The sequence below is a fragment of the Acartia tonsa genome, chromosome 12 (genome assembly GCF_053477335.1).
Source record: "Acartia tonsa isolate MP-2025a chromosome 12, ASM5347733v1, whole genome shotgun sequence".
In the NCBI taxonomy this organism is placed as follows: Eukaryota; Metazoa; Arthropoda; class Copepoda; order Calanoida; family Acartiidae; genus Acartia; species Acartia tonsa.
In genome coordinates, this window is record NC_137271.1 from 34875846 (window position 1) to 34892838 (window position 16993).

Sequence of the window (16993 nt, forward strand, 5' to 3'; positions counted from 1 at the left end):
TTTAATGGGGTAAAATAAGGGGTTATAAATGTTTGAGGGGGATAATCTAATGTATATTTTAAAATTTTTAGGAGGTAAAATGAAGAGTTTCAAAAGTTTGGACGTCTCTGACTGGTGACTTGATTGGTTGTTTCTTACTTAAAGTACTTAGACTTTTCATCAAAAATGTCAATCTACGAGAGTGAAATTCTGTTTTAATTTATTGGGAATGTTGGTATATTAATTAATTGTCCATTGTCTTATCCCTTAATATCATTATTTTTAAAAGCGAAGCTTTTCTATAATTAGGGTCGGTCCGTCCGTACGTCCGTCACAAACGGATAGCTTTTTTTGTTAATTTAGACATGTTAAAATTGTCCTATCGATTTCAAACTTTGCATGGTGATTCCTTTAGTAGTTAGGTAAGATTTAGAAAGCGTAGCAACTCTATAATCATTACAAGAATGTCCGTATGTCCATTTTAAACATGTTGATTTTTTACTTGTTTAACAACAAATTTTTATGTGATCTAATCATCCGATTGATCTGATTTTTGGTATACTGATTCCTGGGACAACAAAGTATAGTATTATAAGCGAAGCAACTCTATAATCAAGTCCTAAAAATGTAAATATGTCTTTACACATTACCCTGTATCAGGCAGTTTTTTTAACAAATTTACTTACAATTTTCCTTCGACTTTTATACATATATATTCTAATTATTCAGTTCTGACACTTAATGTCCGTTTGTCCTACCGTTTCAGTGCTTCGCTTTTATGGATGTTGTCATCCTTGTTTTGTCTGAATAAACTATCACTAAAATTTGTACAGACTGATTATGTTGAGTATACGTATTAATTAGGTGTGTTACTGCATCAATTAGAGGCTAGAGGCGAAGCTTAACCAGAATATAATTGCATAACTGAAATAAAGTCAACAATACACCGCGTATTTTCTTGTAAGACGACCCACCGTCTAAAAGAGTGTTCACATATTTTAGCTAAAATTTATAATTAACAAATGACCAGTGTAAACAAAAGATTAACAATATCACGTACAAATTTAATGAAATTTTTTTGCTTTGAATATATAAATGTCATAAAGCTTTGGCATTATAAATATAAAATTTATATTATTGCAAATTTGTAAGATCTAGCTAACAATTAAACCGATTTCGTTATTCATTGTAGGGAGCCCTAATTTGGTCCTTTTATTTTTTAAGGCTATTTTAAAATAAAGTCATGTGATGGTTTTTGACTATTTTTTTGTGATCGTCCTCCCCGTCAGAACCCCTGGAAAGTAGGGGCACATCTCTAGTGATAACATTTATTAATGGTTCAAAGTTCTCTTGTAGAATGAAAATTAAATTTTTGGATAATATTAATGTATTCTGTTTAGCTATCTGTAATATTTTTCAATTAGCTTTATTGCTATCATTTTATTTGGCTGTTATTGCAAAACGCCTGTCTCTGTTACTTTGGCTTTCAGCCAGAAAATAATTAGTTGTCAGTTTGTTTATGCAAGATACTCTAGTAATAGTTATAGTTATGCTTCTCATTAAAGTGTTTAACTTTTTATTCTGGTAATAGCAAAGCTTCTCTATAGCTAACTTTGTAAGTAATAAAGTATGTTCTCTAGAAGACATTGATTTAATTCGACAACGGCATATTTCATGATCTATTCTATCAGTCTATAACATTATCACATAAAGTAGTAAAGTTTGTTGTCTGAAGCTTACGATTCCAATATTTGCAGAACTGATTGATTTCTTTTTGTTAGGGAAGCAATCCCGGATGTTTTTAGGTTTTTTCAACCATCTTTAATGATAGAGTCCCTAGATGCTAGGGGCGAAGCCGCTTGTCTATTATATAAAGATTTAAGCTATTGTCCTAACCTCCCACAACCCTTTTTGGAGGCTAATGGTGAAATAACTAGTAAATAATGTATGAATAATATTTTTCCTTTTGTTTTTCTAAACTTTAACTCTTTAAAGTTTTTAAAACTATATTCTATGAATTAAGTCTAAATTTGATTTTAAAATGCTTAGAAAGTAAAAAAGGTGGATAAAGTAAAATAAGAAAATAAAATAGTTGCGCAGATGCTTTATATTTATATTCTTAATGATTTTAAAGCATTTATTTATAAGTTGTATCTTTTAGATAAAATTTTCAATGATTTACTGTTTAACAGTATACTGTTTCAACAAATATCAATAATTAGTCGAATTTTAAGATATGCAAATATACAAAATTGTCCTTGTTTTTAATAAATTACATAATTTAAAATGAATATTATTATAATTATAGGAAATATAATTTTGATAAGCAAATTTGATAACTTATGAATTTAGTAACAACGTTGTTAGAGCTGTTTAATGTGAACAAATTAAGTGAAAACAAGAACAACAACATCCATAAACGTAAAGTTTAAAAATCTGACAGTTTGACAAACGAACATTTACAAATATAAAGTCACAGTGCTTGTAACATAAAATAATTTTTTAAAGCTGAAATAACTTCAAAATATCGTATAGAAATTCTGATAATTCTTCTGTGTCTGTCTGTATGTATCAAAGGACCTCGCTAACCGCAAAATCTTCTTTACAGTGTAACTTATCACATAGGTCCTGGGAAACTTTTTTTGGGCACAAATAAATTCCCAAGAGATATCGTTCCTAAAAAAGAATTACTCCCCAAAAAGTATTTTTAAAAAAATTTTTAGACTAAAATTCGAAGTTGGAGGATCGATACCCTCAACTTCAAGCGCCCCTAGAGACTGGTAATTATAAAAGTTGCTACATTTCCAATTGTAGGTTTAACCTTTAATGTAGTCTAATGTAATATTAGGTAGACGTAGTGTTAACCTAGAAGTAAGATACACCCATTTTTAATGTTTACTTTCTGTAAAAAAGAAAGAAATCAAAGTAAAACAATAGAGGGGGCATTTAAACACAGCCGCGTCCTTATGCTAGCAGACGAAAAGGGTCTCCACTCCACCACTTGGATCAGGTAAGTGTCTAAATTATACATCTTTTCATATAAAATTTTTTTAAAAAGACTAAATGTTTCAGATATGAAATTATAAAAATGGCCACATCAGTAAGACATGTTTCTTTCTCTGAAGAAAATAACAGAGAATTTGCCACCTACACACCAGAGGTGGGAACCCAGGGAGGGAGGGGGTATTAGGAAGGTTTATTACGCTGGTCCCCAATGTTTTAACATTAGGTTTTCTTATTTTTTAGTCTAGCAACTTTGGTGACTTTATTCAATTTTGATTGGTTGGTTCATTAAGTTGAGTATCTAAATGTTTCAACCACTTATTGTAATCTACAATTGTGGCAATTTTGTGTATTAACATGGGGATACTATTAATAATATTAGAATTGAGATATCTCATAATGGGTATGACAGCGAGATCCAGCTTTTTCTCTACCATAAAAAATTTAGCTAAAACAAAATAAATGATATGATTTTAGGAATATGAACGGGGATTTTCAGAGAGTGAGTTGGAAGGAAATATTGGACTTTTAGGTAACATAGGTAACCCTTTCAACCCCTTTTAAAACCAGGGCTGGGTACTGGTAGCTGCTAAAAAGCCGTCAATGAGCATACCATTTTCAGTATGGCTTCGATTAATATTAACTGGATTAGAACTTGTTCTTAGCCATACTGAAAATCATGTATAGCATCGTGGTACAGACAATTTTCCATAAATATAAAAATGAAAATCATAAAATTAAAACCAGTTTTGTTAGTCCGGGCCTTTGGCCCTTTGAAACTAACCAAACTGGTTTTAATTTTAATTTTTTTAAATTTAATATCTGTAGAGTTGATGACTTTAGGCAGCTATCGAGCTATCGAGCTAACAAACTAACAAAACTAACATTCCATATGTGTGTACTAATAAAAACAAAGTTAGATATAACTTTATGCAATAACAGAAAATCAAGGTAGTGCAATCAAAGAGATGATGTGTGATTTTTACCATTAAAATTTTAAAAAATCTTTCAACAAATTTCTTTTCAACTTCTTGGTAGCTTGTATGTTGATTTAGTGGGTGTAGAATAATCCAAATGCCCTATTTAAATTTTAAATTGTAAAGCACTATTAAAAAACTATTTTGCATCCAGTCTAACATTTGTAAAATTCAAACTTCAAAGTATTAAAATACCTTCTTGGTATTTTTTTGTATGCGTAACAATTTCAAAAAGTAAATATTACATCTGTTGAAAAGGCTAATTGTGAATTTTTATTGTTTTGTGTTTTTTTTCTTCGTTTTTTTAATTTTTACTATTTTTTCAGAAGAGGAGCTGAAGAACCGAATAATTGTTACAGTCACTCTTTCTGAGTAAGTTAATATTTTTTTCTTCTAAAAATAAAGTATGTACGGTAAAACGTCTGTACGTACATCATGCATAAAATATTTAAATGCTAGTAATTGTCAGTATAGAAAAAGAGGGGACATTGGACTGTATAAATTATACTGGTAACAAAAGCATTGTAAACCCTTTCTCTGATTTGTTGGCTGAAAAACATTGGATAAAAAATAAGCCTTTCTAATCCAATTTAACCTAACCTAAGCTAAATTATGGTGGTTGTTAGAGGGGTATATGTATATGTTTTCTCGTATTCATTCAAATCCGGTGGATAGGAACCGGTTCTCATCCATACGAAAAAACTATGTCTAGCACCGAATTATATCCAGCTTTCTACGAATATAAAAATGTACAATCATAAGATTAAAACCAGTTATATTTACTTATAATTGTAATTCTATATCCGCGGAAAGCCGTTTATAATACGATGCGAGAAATAACTATAGTTTTTTAGTTTTGGATAGGTTGCGTGAATCTATTTTTAAAATTAAATAGATTAAAAGCTTGAAGATTGAAAAATCACATTTTCATGATTCAAAATTATTTCCCATCAACTCTTTTAATCTGATTTATTCCTCCGAATACAAACCAGTTCTGAATCTAAATTAGAACACACAGAACTGAATATGTATGTATACTAATTCAAACAGAATAATAAAATTAAATAATTTAGGAACGAACTGGAAAAAATGAAATTTTGTGATTTTTATGAACTGGAGGTAAATTCTTTTATCTAAACTTTCAATGACAACTTTAGAAATTCAGAGAGGAAGGGCACATTAAGCTGTTTATTACACTTGTCTCCAAAGTTATTTTAATGATGCTTTCTTGTTCGTTGATTTTATACCGAATTTTGATTGGTTGGTTCATTAAAAAGCGTCCAAACGCTTCAACCACTAATTGTAGTCTACAGCAGGAGTAATTTTGTGCATCATCATTGTAAATATACATCAATTTGACGGCCATTGTCTTATCCCTTTAGAACCCTGATAGAAATTACCATTCTTATTTCTTTTGTAGGCAGACGATGTACCAGAGTTTGGAGTTTGTATTACGTAAGTATTAATTAAACCCACTACTGTAATAGTAAAACGAGCTATATCAAAGCAGACGGTTTTCCTCCATCTTTATTTCTGTGGAATCTTGACTACATCAATTTAAAGAACATATCTACTTGAAGAATAACATAAATGTATTTAACTACAAATCTATTATCTCATTGATAATCATAATTATTATCTCTATTATATATGTCCACCCATGCAAAGTAACACGGGGACATTATTATTTGTTTTGGTATATGTTTACCATTAACATTATTTTCCAGTATTTAATGAAGAAATACTGATGAATGCTATATGTATGTGCACACTATAGCCCACTGTGAGTTTGCCTAGCTCATTCATGACCCCAGCCCCCCCCCCCCGGGTCCTATGTCGATGTGACAATTTACTAATTATTAACAAATGTTTAACATTAATGCGTAGTTCAGTACTGGCGTAGTTAGTTTAATGTTTTTATTATTCTTTAAAATATTCATGTTTTTTTTATTTAAATGTATGATTTATTCCTTTAAAAAAAAACTAAAGATATTAAAATTTGTACTTTCTTCAGCTATTTTATAAGTCTAAAAAAAAGTAAAAAAGGAAATTTTCCACGAATACTAAAATAAAATTTATACAAGTTTTGTTATCCCGGGCCTTTGACCCCTTGATTCTAACAAAACTGATTTTACTCTTAGAATTTTGAATTTTAATATCTACGGAAAGCTGCCTGTAAAACGATGCGATAGTTAACTATTACAATTATTACAGGGAAAAGAGTGCTAAACTGGATGTTTGTGATATACTGATATACCTGGAGGGGGAAGACTGCTTGGAATTAAATGCCTTAGGCATTAAAAGAAAGTAAACAATTATATTTTTTAGAAGCAATACTACTCTATAATTCCAATTGTCTGTCTGTCCGTCCATCAGTCATTTCAAAACACAATAAAAAAATGTCAAAAAATACATACCGTATATTTGAAAGGTTTTGTGATTTTTATAGAAATATGTACTTGAATTAAGACTTTCGTAAATCTGCTCTCTAAATTATTTTCTATGCTCTGCTACTTATGCATTTTGTCATCCTTGATTAAACAGAAAGGATACTAAAAATACACTATCAAAAACAAAATATCTGGTATTGAATTATTTGAAAGAATTATCATTAAATTTTCTACAAATGTTAATTTGATTAAATATACTACTTGAAAATGTAGAAAATTCAAATTAATTTTGACAGCCATAAATTGAATAGAAAACAACCAACCCGATTAATTTTTTAGGGTAGAAGATTTGAAAAAGCGAAGCAAAAGTATTGAAGTAGTAGTTGGACGAAAGAAATAGTGGCATTTCTTAAAAGATTAACTGTTGTCATTAATTTTAAGTAGCAAAGCAACTCTATCAATTATTTATATTTGTTAGCTTTTTTGAGTTAGTTAATAGAATTCGGGGAGGTTATACCCTCCTTAAAATTTTTAAGAGTAAAATTTATATTTGGGGGGGGGGGTTATATCTAATATATAAAAAAATTGCCTATATTAAGGGGATGGAAGGGGTGGGGGGGATATCACTTCTTAATCCCTCCCCCTCCTCCACCAACTACTTGTTAGATTTGTTTGAACTTTTATTTTATCATTAAAGCTTTATATATGTCAGCACGGACAATTATGTCTTTAAACTGTTTTTAACCTATTTTTAAAACGTATATAAAAAATATACTATGACACCAGTAAAATCAGACTGCAGAGCCTAAATTTGAATTAAGTCCCTAATAAACTTTTTTGGGGGGATTTAAATATTAATTTTTACTATTGCCGTAGTCATTTTGATCAAAGCAAAAGGTCTTTTTTTTATTTGGGTAAAATTCGTAGCTTTTAGAGTGTTTTGCTTCATAAATATTGTATTCTGGTATAGAGTAAAATTAGGCCTTATGATTTTACTCTAAAAATTCACTAAAAAGTTAAATCTTTACAATATACCAATGAATTAACATTAACATGTTTGTGTTCGTTCACCTATTTTAAACACATAAAAATTGGCTGTAAAGGGTTAAATTTGATGTCAACATGACAAGATGTCAACAAATGTTTATGCAATACAACAAAATTATTTTTGACACATATACAAATATGATATAAAATAAGATTATTCAAACTTATTTTTTTTAAATATTTTTAAAAATTATGTATCTTTTACGTGTATAGTTTTCATTCTTTTCATTTTAATTAAATAAAAATTATTTAACTACATTGTAAATAAGTCACTTTGTGAAAACACTCTTTCGGAAATCATAAAAAATTGAAATGAAACAAGAAATCTTATTGGTTTAACTTTAGCAAATGTGTTTTATTGTATTATGTTAAATTTTTTACTGAAATTGATTGTTTAGAAAAAAAATTATTTCCATCAAACAGAGTAGAGTTTTTTTTATTATTGTATTGATATAAACTGAATCATATAAAATTGTTCTGTAAGAAACAATTTAACCCTAAACTAAAAGTTGCTTTTGCTTCCGTCAAAATGATCACAGCAACATATAAAATTAATTTTTAAATCCCCCCAAAAAAGTTTATTGGGGACTTAATTCAAATTTGGGCTCTGCAGTCTGTTTCTACTGGTGTCATAGTATATTTTTGATATATGATTAAAAAATAGGTTAAAAACAGTTTAAGTAGCGGAGCAATAGCTACATGAAATAAAGAATGGCAGAAAAATCTGTTTATCCAATGTTATGTTGTGGTAAGTTGAAGCGTTTCAGCTTACCGTCGCAAGTTCGAATCCAACGAGCCCCTAGCCTTAAAGAATTCTACCAATAAAGAACTAGCAGTATTTACTACTACAAAGATATATTTAAAACTGAATACATTTACAATAGGGTTATTACTATATATACAAAAATAGATGATAACAATAGGTTAGGTTGAAGGGGGTGTGGGGAGACAAGGGCGGAGCCCTGCGGCGGTAGGCATCTGTGGGGTAAGCTGCAGTAAAGGGGAAGGTAACCACCTCCCGGTAGGATAGTTGCCTGGGGCGCGGGGTTGTAAGGTGGCCGCGTCCCTCCCCCTATTAGCCAGTCCAATCTGACCGCTGCCTGTGGGGTCTCAGCGGGCAGGGGTGAATGGTGATAATAGGATTAGCGCAGAAGGCTTGATTTGATAAGCCACTGCGTAGCAACTCTGTGTAATGCCCGTCCGTATTCTGCCGTCTTACCACAATGTAACAAAATAACACAATTCCGTGTAATTTGCTTAGAATGGGTGTGTTTATCAAAGGAGGTAGGAGGAAGGGGACATTAGGCTATAAATTACTCTGGTACCTTTAGTTTTATTAACCATGTTATCTTATTCATTGCCTTTAAAACCTGTGGGCTATTTTATTGCATTTTAATTGGTTGGTTGGTAGCGTCTTAATTTTTAAACAAAAATTGTATTATCAAAGGAAAGTAAATAAATTTATAGACTATTGCAATTACCTTACACCTAGAACCTTGTTTTTTTGCATTTACAGAGTAGCTGCGATACTAAATGTAGATATTCTAGCTTATAAACAAAGCATAATACCAAAAATTAACAAATGTTCTATTATTCAAATGCATGTATTTAATATCAGGGCTCGGCATCCGCGTGTAAGCCAGATGTAAGCTTAAGTGAAATCGTTTTTTTATAACTTAAATATTCAGCTAGATGTCTAAACCTGTTTCTAAACTGCAAATTCGTCCTTTGGGAATTTCTTTCTTTTCACACGAGCGAGTTTAAATTTGAGGCGAATAAGCGTTTGGCGAGCCCTGTTTGATATGTTATAAATATTTCTGTGTATTAATTATAATGTGATAAAAACTGTACAAATTCTTTGATTTGATTACAAATAAACGTTAAATGTAGATAAGCGTTGCTTAAAAAATAAAGAATGAATTGAAAAATATTTAACAAAAATCAAAAAGAGATGGTTAATAAATAACAAACAAATAGTTATGAAAAACTAGACTAAGTTTGTGGCAAGGTTTCATAAAAAGTTGTTTTTCATTTTTGTGAGACATTCAGAACAAATATGCAAAACAATATGCGTCCATATTCTCTTTAAAAAAGTACATCAAATTTATTTCATGTGATTTTGGCTTTTAAAATGTAGCAGCATTACAGATGTATAGTTGGAAAAAGACCTTGTGTAAAATCCCCTTTAGCAAATAATTAATTTGATAACAAAATGCTTTGAACTTGGAACTACATTAATTAAAAGGTAATTGATTAAATGATAGTGCCTATTTAATTTTTTGACATTATATTTGTGTTTTTCCTTTTCTTATAGAACTTATGTGGTAAGCCAAAGCGTTTCAGCTCACCGGTTGCGAGTTCGAATCCAACGAGCCCTAGCCTTGAAGTATTCTACCAAAACAAACTAGCAGGATTTACTCATACAGAAATTATATATTTAACTGAATACATTTACAATGGGTGGTTACTATATATATACAAATAGATTATAACAATAGGTTAGGTTTGAAGGGGGTGTGGGAGACAAGGGCGTAGCCCGCGGCGGTAGACATTCTGTGGGGGTAGCTGTGGTAAAAGGGGAGGCACCATCTCCCGGTTGTATAGTTGCCTGAGGGGCGCGTGATTGCTGCGTGTCCGCGCCCCTCCCCTATTTAGTCAGTCCAGTTTGACCGCTGCGCAACGGGGTCATCTGCGGTCATGAGGTGAATGGTGATATAATAGGATTAGTGCAGAAGGCTTGACATGATAAGCCACTGCGTAGCAACTCTGTAAACTACCCGTCCGTCTGTTGCCGTATTACCACACTTAGACTATCGCCACTTTCAATAGGAATTTTTTTTCTTTATAATAACGAAATCAAAAACAGACATACAAACATCCAACTGCTTTATGGTTCAGAATAGTATTTCGCACTAAGCCTAGCAAAAAATAATGATCTATAAAAACTAATTTAGATACAAGATACACATTAACCAGGGTTTATGGATAAGAATACAGAAAATAATCACAGAAACAGATTTAATTACCTTTTTAATTTTTTTAGCAAAATTAATTTTTTTACATGTCATTTTTGAATGTTATCAGCTGTAACCATACCTGAATCAATTTTTAAAATATTTGTTAATTTCAGCTTATTTTTGTGTTTTTTTTTTTGGGGGGGGGAACTTTTTTTAAAGACAACCTTTTTATTCGCCACCCAAATATTATCTTACTTACATTTATTTCGCTTGTTGATTAAACGTACATTCCTGGAATGTTAGGCCACTATTGTTATTAAAATAAAGAATGATATTATAAACTTAAAGAATATTTATTCAGATATTAAAATAAAAGTTATAAGATTGGTTTATATTTTAAAATCCGCCAAGAAAAAAATTAAGAATAATTGTTTTGAGTATTTACTCTGGTATAATTACAAACGTACGGACTTATCTATTTATAGAGTAGCTGCTCTACTAAAATGTCTAAAAATATGTACAATAATGAAAACTATAAGTCTAAAAATAATCAACTGTTAAGATTCAAAGACACAATGTTGTTTTTTGAATATTAATTATTATTCAGATTTCTTAGGTCATTAAGAGCGACTCTGTTTTATAGAGCTCAGCTTTTCGTAAACTAATTTTAACATCACAGGGCTATTTAGGATATAATATGTAACCAATACCGTTCAAAATGTGTAAGCGAGGTAAGGGTTGGTTGAAAAACTTCACACTTTATGGAGGTGAATTTTTAAAATATGGGTCTTAACTTCGCCATGCTAAAGATGTTAAATATAATACCTACAGTTAGGTCTTACAAAAAAAGTTCTTGAATTTATAGGATTCTCTAAGCTATGCAGACTTTGGACATAAGTGTGTTGTCATAATGGCATTAGAATATCATCATTTAAATAACATGTCAGCCTTAACCACTTTCAATTAAATACCATTTAGTTTACAAAAAAAACTTAAAATTGTATTGTATATTGTTTTACATAATGCTTAAAATACAAATAGTGCTTAAACCCAGGAATAAGGTATAACCAGTAAACAAAATAAATCTAAAATAATATTTTGGGGGCAAATGGAGAGGTCGTCAATTTTACGATGTGTTGCCCCCCGACGACAGCTAAAAAACACGTATAGGTTTTGTGATTTTTTCCGAATTAATTTCATTATTGGTATAAGCTAGTTTAAACCAATGAATGGTCAATTAAAAATTAGGCATAAAACCTATACAGATATTTCTTTGTTTGACGGACTGACAAACCCTAGCAATAGATTTGCTTGCTGCGCTAAAGTATTTGTTAGGACTAAGCCATTCTTGTTTTGTTTGTTGTATTCAAATGACGAGGGTCATTAATGACCAGGGAACGAGACAATTTTTCTAAAAATAACTAAATAACTAAAATTACTAAAAATAATTTGTGCCATTAATATATCAATAAAAGACTCTGTACTGAAAACTCTAATTGTATTAACACATTGTTTTGTTAGGGGAAAGTAAAACTGAAAGGTTGAATTCTTCTCAAATTCAGTTTAAGGGTGGGGGGGGGGGGGGACGTTTACATTAAAATTATAAGATTCTAAAAGTATTGCTTAATTTTTGTTAATAATGCACCTGTAAATATCAGGCCAATAAGATCTATCAGCATTATACTGCTTGAAACCCAAATCTGCTACACTGTTCTCATAATAGGCCAAATCTAGAAATAAATCATATGCTAGCCTAATATAAGAGGTTTACTTATGATTCTTTCAGTTTTTCACCTAAAGAAAAATTGACTCTTTGTTGTTATAAAATCAGCAATTTTTAAACATATTTTGTGTTACATGGTCCCAGAATAGACAGTTCTCTAAAAAGATTTCCTTTGATTTTATTTCAAAAAATATGTCCTTGTCCCTTTATTAATGAACAGCTTTTTATGGTTGTTTATTTTGGTTTGATTCTGATCCTAAAAATGGATGAAATATTTTTGGATTTTTATCTTGACGTAAAGACAAAACTATGGTGTTAATATTCAGGGGTTAAGAGAATAAATAGTTATTTTCAAATTTTAACTGTTGTAGAACGTCTGTCTGTCTTTAGTTTAAGATCTCGCGAACCGCTGAACCGCTATGGTTCTCCTTTACAGTGAAGCTTCTCATAGGTATAAGAAAGCTTTTATAAATATTTTTTGGGAGAGGTTACTTTCATTAAAATGGAAGGTGGAGGGTCGACTTACCCCCCTTTATTCACTTGACAGTTAAACATAATTATCTTTTCATCTTTTGATTATGATATTGCAACGTGAGTTTCTCAGTTGATATTGAAATAAGTGTCTAGAATACTTAAGAAGATTCCTATGACAATGAGATATACAAATTAAAATTGATGCCAACAGAATGCTAAAATTAGTTGGAAATAAAAATAATTTTGTTTTTAAGAAAAGCAGAAATACAAAACTAAAAAAAATTGTATCAACTCATTTACTTCATTGTTCAGCCCTGTAATATATAACGGAATATGTTGTCCACCAGAACGATACAAATCAGATAAAAATCCATTAGTAGCGCAGCAATACAAATCTAACAACAAATAACATTTATTATCCCTAATAATTAACGGAAAACGTTGTTCTTCGAACGATACAAAACAAAGATAAAATCAGCAAGAAAAAAGGACAAATAAATTCAAAAGTAGCAAAGCAACAGTAAGCTAACAACTTGTTTTAAAGTACAGAAAATTATTCTCAGAACTGGTTCTAATCCAGCGGTAATTAATCGGACTCCAGGCCATTCTGGAAGATAGATTACTAATTTTATTTTTAAGCTTATTGTTGCTGCGCTTTTTATGGAAAACCTTTTACCACCTAAAATTTGTCTGTGTTTAAAAGTCAAAAAATTATATATATATCTAACATCATTATAATTTAGAGATAAATACAATTAGACCAAAATAAGAAAAGGACTAGTTTTATACCTCTTATTGCAAAGTGTACCAAAAATAACCCCGAATATAAACATTATATGAAAATTTTTTTATAACCTTAGTAAGGATTCTACAAATTAAAAGCCCTACTGGGCTTTGCTAACCCGTAATTAACCTAACCTAAAATTAACACATCAAGTGTATTTTTTTCTCAAAAAATTTTAAAATTAGGGGAGGGGAGAGGGGGGGAGGTTCCTCAATAGACAATGAATCTGTCTTTTTCTTAGTTTTTTTCCGTCTTATTTACTAATTTAGCTAATTTTAAAAAGATTTAGAAATGCCCAAAGATTAATATTTTACAGTAAATCATTTTAAATGTATGATTTTTAAAGAAAGTTGCCACTGAAAGGTTTTCAAATTGGGCCAAAAATTTTGTTAACAAAGAATCATCCATCATAAGAATTTGTCATTTAAATGGCCAGACTAAAAAAATTTGGGGTAAAGGAACACACAAGTAAGGTTTTGCGTATTATATTTATATAAAGTAATGAGGCCTTTGTTTGTTTGTTCTTTAAGATCTCGCTAATCTCAGAACTCGATAGATTCTCCATTTTAGGAAAGTTTGAATTTGGGCTGTTATATTTTCAAGTTGAGATGGTTTTAGGCTATTGACCTCTATCTACATGCCATCGACGCATCTGCTGGTACTTAAAAAATACTTTTACTGGGTTATTTTCGTTGATAGTTTTTAATACACAAATTCAAAGCATATTTCCGAATATTGTCAGAAAGTTAGTTTATATTGAGATTTAAATTTTTACAGACAAATTTTAAGTCAGATAGAATAATGAAAAAATACCTACCTAAGCATAATTACTAGTTATGAAAAGGTACCCCACCAGAAATAATTATATACATTTTATCATTTATGTAAGTTGTATTTTATTTTTGACAAAATCTATTTTTGACTCGTGGAAAAGTAAGAGGCAAAATGCTATTTTATTTAAGAAATTTTCATCCTGTCACTGATTGATATATTTATCATATTTTGTGAAGCTAAAACTATTTAAAATTTTAAAGGCAATTTCTTCCTAATTTTTTACACTAAAGTTTAAAGGAATTTCTCAGGGCTCGGCAGCCAACCATTTAACCATTCAAAGTTCAAATTAATTTTTTAAAGACAGCTGTGCATTGTGTGCAACTAGCTGAATATTTTTTACTATAGTTTTGCATCTATTAGCATTAGAGTGTGGTTAGCTATTTTAGGCATAGCAGAGTGACCAGCCGCAGATTTAGTTGGTAATTCGGCTGCCGAGCCTCAAAAATTTCTTGACAAATATTTTCAATCAATAAACTATATTTTGTGACCACAGAAGTAAGAATTTAGAAAATGTTCACCGAATTACAACTTTCAAAGGATTCAGGGTAAAGCACTTTCTAAAAAATTGTGATTTTAGTTCCAAAGAAGATGGTGGTGATTTTCCTCAAAGTGTATAGCAAGAACTGACCCCCTCCCTTCGTAATCTGTAAATGTTTTTTTTGTATCTACGTGTGTTACTCGGGACAAGGACATCTAAGCCTTTTTGTGGTTGGTAAAAAGAGGATTTAAAGATTAAAATGTGGTTGTTCTAATGCATTTTTTAAAACTTTTAAAGGAGTTAATTGAGTGGTTTAAAAGTTAAAGGGGGTTAAACAAAACATCCTCTGGACATCTATGACTTGAGTCTATTCTATGAAAATCCTGGTACATGATTCTTGTGTAGTAGAAAAAATACCTACCCCTAAGAAATGTACCGCCAAAAAGGAGCCGAAAAACCATTAAATCCATTGGCGAAATGACAAAAATTTAATTTTAAAGTTAAATATGATCTTTTAATTGAATAGATGCTTTTTTTAGTGATGGTTTGAAATTTCGGATTAAAAAATAGGATAGAATATAGGATGTTGTATATGTATGACTAAAATTTTAAGACTTGATTATAGAGAAGCATCGCGTTGGAATCATCATTTATGATATATAAAATAAAATTTCCATTTGTACAATTGAAAATATTTACAAAAAAGGTCAGAAATAGACATTATTAGGTTATTTTGAGTGTAGAAGGTGTGAAGTATCCCATTAAAACAGCCTAAAACCTGCCACGGCCTCATGTTACTTTAATATATAGGTTTAAAATGACTCTGGGACGGATTTTAAATACTTTCAACGCGTCCTTTCTTTTCTTATTTCTTGGGATATTTGTGGAATGTGACAGATTAATCAGTCACAGTTAAATTCAAGGATACGGGTATAGGTAAATGGACACTATAGAAGTTGTTTAGTCCCTTATTCTTTGCTAGTGTTTACGCCTCTAGATTCCTCAAGGGGTGGGAGAAGTCGACCCATCAATTTAAAGTTGTTTTAAACTGTTTTTAACCTATTTTTGAATGGGGGGGTCAAAAATATACTAGGACACCTATAGAATCAGACTGCAGAGCCCAAATTTGAATTAAGTCCCCAATAAACTTTTTTTGGGGGATTTAAAAATTAATTTTTAGTATTGCTGTAATCATATTGACCGGAGCAAAAGCTCTTTTTTTACTTCGGGTAATATTGTGGCTTACAGAACATTTTTATATAATTCACTTTATATTGGTACAATAAAAAAAACATTACTCTGTTCATTGGAAATAATTTTTTTTTCCAAAACAATTAATTTCATTGAAAAATCTAACATTTACAATAAAACAAATAATTCTGAAATCTAACCAATAAGAAGTTTTGTTTTATTTCAATTCCTAACAATTCAAAAAAAGAGTGTTTTCACAAAGTGACTTATTTCCAATGTAGTTAAATAATTTTTATTTAATTAAAATGAAAAGAATGAAAACCATACACATAAAAGATACATTCTTTTTAAAATTATTTTAAAAAATAAGTTTGAACAATCTTATTTTATAACGCATTTGTATATGTGACAAAAATAAATTTGTTGTATTGCATAAACATTTGTTGTCATTTAACCCTTTACAGCCATTTTTTATGTTTTTAAAATAAGTGAGAGAACACAAACATGTTAATGTTAATTCGTTGATATATTATAAAGAATTAACTTTTTAGTGAATTTTTATAGTAAAATCATAAGGCCTAATTTTACTCTATACCAGAATACAATATTTATGAAGCAAAACACTCTAAAAGCTACGAATTTTACCCAAATAAAAAAAAACCTTTTGCTTCGGTCAAAATGATCACAGCAACAGTAAAAATTATTATTTAAATCCCCCCAAAAAAGTTTATTGGGGATTTTATTCAAATTTAGGCTCTGCAGTCTTATTCTACTGGTGTCATAGTATATTTTTTATATACGTTTTAAAAATAGGTTAAAAACAGTTTAAAGTGCAAAAGTAAAATAAAAATAAGATGAGATTTTCCTGACCTGGACCTATAAGAAGCTTCACTGTAAAGGAGAACTATATCTGTTTCGCGGCTAGTGAGATCCTAAGCTACAGACAGACATGCACATAGACTTCCTGTTACTTTATTTTTATAATTATCTCAAAATTATCAATAAATTATCCCTTGTTTATTATTAGTTTTGTTATTAAAAACTTTTTTATCCATCCTTTGATCCATGACAACTTTAATCAAGTACATTTTTGGCCGACTCAATCAATGCAATGCAATGGTAGAAAAAAATATGTTTAAAATACCAGAAGTTTCAT

At 30.2% G+C, this 16993-nt stretch overlaps 1 protein-coding gene across 2 annotated transcripts; it reads left to right on the forward strand.

Moving 5' to 3' along the window:
- Window positions 1–3038: 3038 nt before the first annotated feature.
- LOC145333922 (uncharacterized) lies at window positions 3039–6815 on the forward strand. 2 transcript variants are annotated; one of them, XM_080179181.1, is made up of 7 exons: window positions 3039–3139; window positions 3460–3523; window positions 4286–4331; window positions 5033–5078; window positions 5380–5414; window positions 6174–6266; window positions 6689–6815. In XM_080179181.1, the coding sequence occupies exons 1-7, from the start codon at window positions 3068–3070 to the stop codon at window positions 6747–6749; spliced, it is 417 nt and encodes a 138-aa protein (XP_080035307.1). In that variant the 5' UTR covers window positions 3039–3067; the 3' UTR covers window positions 6750–6815. The 2 variants fall into 2 exon arrangements, with proteins under 2 accessions (XP_080035307.1, XP_080035308.1); XM_080179182.1 differs by having other exon boundaries at window positions 3460–3514.
- Window positions 6816–16993: the final 10178 nt, after the last annotated feature.

Excerpts from the sequence above, each read along its gene's own strand:
- LOC145333922 (XM_080179181.1), top strand. The coding sequence starts at position 3,068 with ATGGCCACATCAGTAAGACATGTTTCTTTCTCTGAAGAAAATAACAGA. Across the intron at positions 5,415-6,173 it reads GAGTTTGGAGTTTGTATTAC|GGAAAAGAGTGCTAAACTGG; the intron begins GTAAGTATTAAT and ends CAATTATTACAG. Across the intron at positions 6,267-6,688 it reads GCCTTAGGCATTAAAAGAAA|GGTAGAAGATTTGAAAAAGC; the intron begins GTAAACAATTAT and ends TTAATTTTTTAG.